Source organism: Schistocerca nitens, chromosome 1 (assembly GCF_023898315.1).
Source record: "Schistocerca nitens isolate TAMUIC-IGC-003100 chromosome 1, iqSchNite1.1, whole genome shotgun sequence".
Lineage (NCBI taxonomy): Eukaryota > Metazoa > Arthropoda > Insecta > Orthoptera > Acrididae > Schistocerca > Schistocerca nitens.
This window is the reverse complement of record NC_064614.1, coordinates 1,315,178,185-1,315,186,246: the sequence shown is the minus strand read 5'-3', so window position 1 is coordinate 1,315,186,246 and position 8,062 is coordinate 1,315,178,185. Positions and strand designations below refer to the sequence as shown.

Here is an 8,062-nt window from a genome sequence, read left to right as displayed (position 1 = left end):
ACACAGTGAATCAGTGAGAACCAGCAGGACCTTTACTGTGTGGAATGTACACCAACGAAACTGGACACTGGGTCTCAGCAATGTATCAAGGTGAAACATTCCACGTGGGAAAAATATATCTAAAAACACAGATGATGTGACTTACCGAACGAAAGTGCTGGCAAGTCGATAGACACACAAACAAACACAAACATACACACGAAATTCAAGCTTTCGCAACAAACTGTTGCCTCATCAGGAAAGAGGGAAGGAGAGGGAAAGACGAAAGGATGTGGGTTTTAAGGGAGACGGTAAGGAGTCATTCCAATCCCGGGAGCGGAAATACTTACCTTAGGGGGAAAAAAGGACAGGTATACACTCGCGCGCACGCGCACACACACACACACACACACACACACACACACACACGCGCATACACAGACACAAGCAGTCTTTCCCTCTCCTTCCCTCTTTCCTGATGAGGCAACAGTTTGTTGCGAAAGCTTGAATTTTATGTGTATGTTTGTGTGTCTATCAACCTGCCTGCGCTTTTGTATATATGAGATGTGACTTACCAAACAAAAGCGCTGGCAGGTTGATGGACACACAAACAAACATAAACAAAATTCAAGCTTTCGCAACCAACAGTTGCTTCATCAGGAAAGAGGGACAGACGAAAGGATGTGGGTTTTAAGGGAGGGGGTAAGGAGTCATTCCAATCCTGTGAGCGGAAAGACTTAACTTAGGGGGGAAAAAAGGACAGGTACACACACACACACACACACACACACACACACACACACACACACACACACACACACACACACACACACACCTCCATCCGCACATACAGCGGATGTGTGTGCGTGCGCGCGGGGGGGGGGGGGGTGTATACCTGTCCTTTTTTCCCCCTAAGGTAAGTCTTTCCGCTCACAACATTGGCTGCTCCATTTAATGTAGTACTCTTACTTTTGTTATTACAGTGCTACCTCTGATGGTGGCCTATAATTAAAAGGCCGAAACCAGTCAGAAGTTAACTTCCGCTGCGAGCAAGACTGCTTTTAAATAATTTTATCACAATAAGACCGCTGTTCTCCAGCAATGTTATATCAAATTTTGAATGAAAACAGTTTTATACTAACATGTAGGCACTGTCTGTCTTTTATTGTTATGTATACGGGTCTATTATTAGTTACATAGGTTTTATGCACTATGTAACAATGATTTTGAGTTCAATTAATTACACACAAAGCAACATTTCAAAACTAAAAGCAGGCAGTGTTTTGCATGTACCAGCTACACTGTCTTATTCATTAAGTGAGTGAGATCTTATTCATGTTATTCCATTCACAATGAAGAAATAATTTAAGTCCATCATTACTTCCATCCTCTACACAAAAAAAATTTATATACACATCAATGACAAATAAACATCATGCTTAAGACACAATATAGCATCAATTCACACCCTGTAGATATGTACAGAAGACTAAGACTGAGGGGGAGGGGGGGGGCAAAATGTATTCACAGGGTAGTCGCTCACCAAGGACATGAAAACAAGGAGGATGTCAAAAGAAAATGAGAGTAACAAAGTAAGACCCCAGAAGTCAGCACTTGAGTGTAAGATTGGATGATTACCAAACATGAATAGAAATTCTCTGTGATTCTGAAATACCTAAGGCCTGCTGTTAATATTGAATTAGAAAGTATCTTATTAACAATCAGTCAATTTGCAAACATAACTATCTTCAATTTTTATTTGAACAGTCGGCTACAAGACAGTGGCTGCAAAACAACTGTACTTGCTGAACAACTCTCCACAGACATTTCAGATAGATAGTAATAACTTCATGTTCTAGCAAGAATCATATTATGTAACAATGAGAACTCTTTCGATTATAAACACACCAAAGTGGACCACACTTTTGAAGATTTATGGCATATTCTGCATGAAATTTCATATTATCACAAAAAAAGGCTCCCTCAATTGGCACATTACACAAGACTCTTCACCCATAGCACAACAGACTCTTCATCCATAGCATTAAATGAACAATGTTAGTCAAACAAAATGACAATAATGGTCAGACCCATTTGGTTTGCTTCAATGTAACTAATAAAATTACAATAATTTGCGAAATAAGGAATTTTATGATGACAATCATTCTTGTTCATTTTGTCGCTGGTGTTACAGACAATGCATTGAACATTAAATTTCAAACATATATCAAACATCTATAGCAAAATATTTTAAGTAATAAATCTGCATTCATATCACTTTTTACAGAATACACTGGAATTTAAATGTGAAAGCACTACGCTGATTAACTTCACTCCTCATCTCAGTGCTTATATTATTTACCATATACATAATATCCTTCAAAAATATATGTAATCAAACAATGGAAAATCCAGGATTTACAAAATTATATGTAAAATAGTGATAACATGTCATTCTTTGAAACAACCAGCAAAACATACTAAACTGAGTAAATGTGCATAATATACATAATGTTCAGCAATACTGGGGACTGTAACTGAGATAGCCATCTACAAATATAAATTAAACTGTTTATATGAGGGCTAATCTCAGGAAATATTGTAGAGATTTCGATAGTGTTCAAAAACAGGTAGACTGATTCAAGAGGAAGGTTTGTGTATATAATTTATTACAGCTATACCAGACAAGTCATATGGCCAAAAGTACTTGGTGTTACCCATGCGAAGCCACGGCAGGCTGATACTTTCTTATGTTTCTAATCCAGTAACCTCTAATTCCCATGATGCTTCCAGCAGGAAAAAAAGGACTTCATTTGCTCTACTGATGGTGCTTTTCTTCAGATGGTTGTGAGGCAACTTGCTGAACTGCCATAAATTCTAAATGGCAAACATGCATCATGTTGAAATGCTTCATAATTTAATGTAGCGAATAAATGTAATGCATTTGTTTTCAGCATAGCAGAACTAAAACAATTGGGGTTACGGAAACTACGCATTTGTTGCTTTGTTATTAGCATGATAATGAATGGACAATGATCTAATAACACCCATAATGTAAGACAGCAAGTAATTATACTTTGTGTTCAATATGAAGGCTCACTCTCGCAGTATAAAATGCAAAAGACAGTGTGTAATGTATTTTAAGTAATCCTGAATACAAACTGCTGATACCAGAATCAAATATTTGTGACAAATGTTATAAATAAGACTGTATTACAATCACAAATTAAAGACTGTTTTGCAAATCAACCTTACTATCATACATTTGTTCATTTAAATTGTTTTTAAAATTTAACAGTTCTCTTTCGAGCTATTCACAAAATTCAATTATCTTGAGGTTATAATTAGATGGCTGCCACTCAGTATTATTGAAGCTTCTGAATGTTTCACCCAAAAAAGTAAACAATTACATGCTTTCTGAATTCGTTGCATGTAATAGCATTGTTTCAATATACTACAACTGCAATATTGACTGCAGTATTTTATATATTTTTATACTATTTAACAAAGAGGTGCATGCCAGAGGGTAAGATTAACAGAAGCAAACTTCCTAACAACAGTAGTTAGTAATAACACAGTCAATATGCAGCATCTCAGCTGTACTAATATAGGTACACCATTTAAACACGCTAGTTGTCTAATATTTTTAATATAAAAATTCATCAAACAAGTGCATTACAAGACAGGCAACAGGAACAAAACAGATCATACGAAAGTCCATATGTAGAGTTTATTTTGACATTCTGGTTCATCCAGGCTGCTATTTCAAGTTTTCTTTCTTTTTTTCTGAAATTAAATTAGTTCCTAATAACACCAAAAAAATCTTCTCCAAAAAAATTCATTTACAGGTCACTAGGATTTCACATATATCAAAAAATACAATAGCTTTTGTAAGTAGGAACTTCTAAATGGTTCATTTCACAAAGAGGCATAGAAAGAAGAGAGAGAAACATATAAAAATATCAAGATGGAAAAATAACAATAATGTTTACAGTAACGACAACAACAAACTGTAGCAAGAAGATACAAAGTAAAGTGTCTTATAAACATACAAAACAGCACCAATGTGCAACAAAACTGGATAAATTAAATATATGATGACAAAAGCAAAGTGAATCATGCAAAACATGTATATCTAACACTATGTTAAGGTGTGATTAAAAAAAAAAAAAAAAAATAAAGAAATAAAAAGAAAGAGAGATAAACACTGTTTATCTTCTATAGTCCTAGTCTCAGATCTGACAATACTTACATAATTTCCTATAAGAAAATATTTAGCATATCAAAGTCACAATAATGACATAGCAATGTATGTACATAAAATTTTCAAAATTAATAATCTTACAAAAAAGTGATGCAAAACAACTGCAATATAAACAAACAATCCTTATCACTTGTGATTTAACATACGATTTTTCTATGTCTAATTGTGTATTCACATGTTTTAACACATGAAAATTAATGCAGGTAACATGTAGCTATCGAAGTACGATATCACTCTTATGACTTCTGTTGTACAGGTAGTGTTTGTACTTTCCTCTCACTGTAGGTTAATTAATTCCATCAATCTAACCTTGGTCTCTTTGCAAGATGAGGTCCACATGTAACGGGGTCCGAATTTTCATCTGGCCAGATGCCATGCACGCCTTCTCTCATAAGATTCTCTGCTTTCTTTCGCATTAATTCATCCTAGAACAGAAAAAATATTTTAAGTATACTCCAAAGTCAGCTAGAAAAATTTAGGTTTTCATTAGCAAGCTTTTCTTTCAGTTACGGACCTGGATCAAAGGAAAACAGGATAAGAACTTTGCTACCCAAATAAGCACCAAAGGGCTCAAACATACAAGTAAAAAGGGCTCAAACATAGAGGTAAACTATACACAGGAACAAAATTGCGAGCTGAGAAGGGTTCTCCCACCTCTTGCCTTCCATCCTTTGATCTAATCTGGACTTGTATACGTTTCTATGCTCACACAATGTCATAGTGTAATTTCCACCACAGGTGCTATTCAGGTAACATTGTAAGAAGCAATGGCTGCCAAACAAATACCTATGATTAACAGGGTTTATGTGGCAATACGGCACTTCGTTCCTGGTGCTGCTGCTGGCATGCTCTGCTGCTATCCACTACAGCATTTGCTTGTCTCTGCACTGCATGGAACCAAATGTCTGTGAGGCCAGCTGTGATTTTCTTCGGATAGTATTGCTATTTTTGTTTGCAAGTTAAGACGATTGACATAAGAGCCTAACAAAGGGTGTCTGCAAACTCAAAGACACTGCTATAAGAGGTGACATCCTATCGACATCTCAGACTGCAACAGCAAAGGTATGTGATGTTTCACTATGAACTGTACAGAGAATATTTGCAGAACTATGGGCAATGCAAACTTGTGGTCAAGAAATGGAGTTTCAATCTATGAGAAAAGATACTAGTGGTAGGAGATATGTCATGGATTTGGACAATTACTAGAAGGACGCCTTCATTTTACTGTACTGGAATTTTATGACTGTGATGAGTATCCTATAGCCAAAATATAGGTAATAGTTTAAATGACAAGGCTGTTTCCACAGGGGGCACCATTTGAATGCAAGAACTTTGAAGTTTTGGGATTTATGTGCAGAAAATACAATGACAGAAGATCCACTCTGATGGGGAGATGAAATATTGTAGCAGCCACAGCTATTTTTCTGAGAAAAATACATATCAGTAAAGACAATCATCATCACAATATATTTATCTTGATGAGATCTGGCTCAATCAAAATTGTGCCAAAAAGCACTTCTGGCAGGATTCAAAAGGCACTGGGAGGTTGAAATTACTGACTTGCAAAGGAAACCGACTTCTTGTCTGTCGAGCAGGATCATCTGAATATGGCTAAAAAGAAGTGCCAATCCAGTAATTATAATGAAGAAATGAATAGTTATGCATTTAAATACTTTAAAAAAGAAGATTTAATACGTCGTTTAGAAGAGCACTGTGTGATCATTATGGATAACACCAATTATCATACCAGAAAAAAAAGGAGAATTTTCTGATTTAAGTACAAAGGAGGAAGAACTTGCACAGTGGCTAGAACAGCAAAGTATTTCAATTTCAGGCTGCAACACAAAAGCAGAAGTGTTGGAGGAAGTCAGGCGAGATTAGCAACTTATGAAAATATGAACAACTTTATGGAAGAAATGGACCACAAGGTTGTGAGGCTGCCCTCTTACTACTGAAAATACAATCCCACAGAAAATGTGTGGGCCTTAGTGAAAGGGACGATCGCAACCAGAAATTGCACATTGAGAACAAGAATGTACAGTATTTACAACAGGAAGCAATTGATGACGTCACAGTGGAAATCTGAACTGAGTGTATACGTGAGGCTGAAAATCTACAAGAAAATGGCGTTCTAGAACAAGGCAGCTCAAAAACGTTTGTTGAAAGTATTGTCACTGCTGCAAATGACTTGTCAGTGTGTGGTCTTCAGGACAAGTGAACAGCAATAAATTGTGTTAACTGTAGTATTTCTTATTCCTTACCCTCCCCAAAGCTGTGAATACTGTTTCCTCTCCATGCTCCCTTTGCTGTTGGCGCCCCTTTCCTCTCCACCCCCAAAAATTATCAACATAGGGCAAAATATCTGCTAGGCATGCACAGTCTTTGATGGTTTGTTTGTCAGTCTTACATGCGGGGAATAGAAAACTAGTGTTTTTTGCTTTTTACCACTGTTAAAACTAACATGCTACGTTAAAAAATGCCTAACTGTTCACATAATCAAAACCAAAATACATTTATTATATAAAAAATGAGCATTAATAATATATTTGGCTGTAATATAGTTTCTAAAACACAATAGAAAACATTAACATGGAGAGGCTGCTGTTTCAGTAGAACATTTCGTAAAGGGGTCCATGATCCATTACAAAGAGATGACTCACATAGGTCCATGGCAGGCAGAGTCTATTGTGAAGTGCTACGAGAGATAAATAGTGAATGCAACAGTAATCGGGGCAGAGCTGTCAGCCAGTGAGTAATGCGTAGTGTTATATCGGCTGAATGTCCCTCCTACTACCAAGGGTCGACTCTCAATAAAACACTATACTGAATCATGATAGCTAATGTTACTGACAAGTGTTAAGACAGTTTATAGTGTGCTGAATATTCATGTTCATGCCAGCCATGCCGGCAACAGATTGGACTGCAGTGAGGATTGTGTGTTAACCATTGTTACAGCAAGTGATGATTTACCAAAATATTGACCAGTGCTAAGACTAACCATAGCTAGAAGTGCTAGTTGAAAGTAGTGTCCGCCTCAAATCATGTCTAGTTATAATAAATAACTTATCAAATAGTGCACAATATCTTGACATTGATTATTTCAAAAATCTCTCTTCATTTGTTTAACACTGTTGAGCAACCACACACTGATTAGAAATGATGCCCAAAGCAACTAAACCTTATTAACAATTACCTATTAGGTCCCAACCTAAAATAAAGTGATAAACCCCCCCCCATGAAGAATCCGTAAAACGAGATCAACCGCCAAGGCACTGTCAGCTACCACCAGGGGTAGCGAGTCAGGACAGCTAAGAGTCTGTTGCAGGGTGGTTAAGTTGGGACAATCCAGTAAGAGGTGAACCACAGTCAACATCGATCCGCGACGACAGAGAGGAGGGTCCTCACGACGGAGGAGATAACCATGAGTCAGCCAAGTAGGGCCGATGTGGAGCTGGCAAAGGACGACAGAGGCCTTACGAGAGGCCCATAATGAGGACTGCCCCATAGTTGTAGAATCCTTTATTGCTCTGAGTTTGTTCAGCGAAGAGTGTGTCATTCCAAAGTCCCAAAACCTGACAACACAATGCTGAGCGAAGGTCTATTTCCAGAATGCCAATAGGAAGAGATGGCCTGTTAGTAGCCAATTTAGCCAGCCAATTGGCAAGTTCATTGCAAGGGATCCCAACATGGCCTGGGGTCCAAATGAAAACCACTGAGCATCCACGTTGATCAAAGAGAGAAAGGGAGTCTTGGATAGCTATGACCAACGGGTGGCGAGGGAAGCAGTGACCGATAGCTTGCAAACTGCTCAAGGAGTCA

The 8,062-nt window shown here is 37.4% G+C and overlaps 1 protein-coding gene across 1 annotated transcript in view; it reads right to left on the bottom strand.

Annotated features, from left to right (window-relative positions):
* Window positions 1–1,708: 1,708 nt before the first annotated feature.
* The window catches only part of LOC126202977 (ovarian-specific serine/threonine-protein kinase Lok-like), a 202,340-nt gene continuing 195,986 nt past the window's right edge, over window positions 1,709–8,062 (bottom strand). The window contains exon 8 of the mRNA XM_049937132.1: window positions 1,709–4,668. Within this exon, the coding sequence (XP_049793089.1) occupies window positions 4,543–4,668 (126 nt within the window). The 3' untranslated portion in view covers window positions 1,709–4,542. The remainder of the gene's footprint in view (window positions 4,669–8,062) is intronic.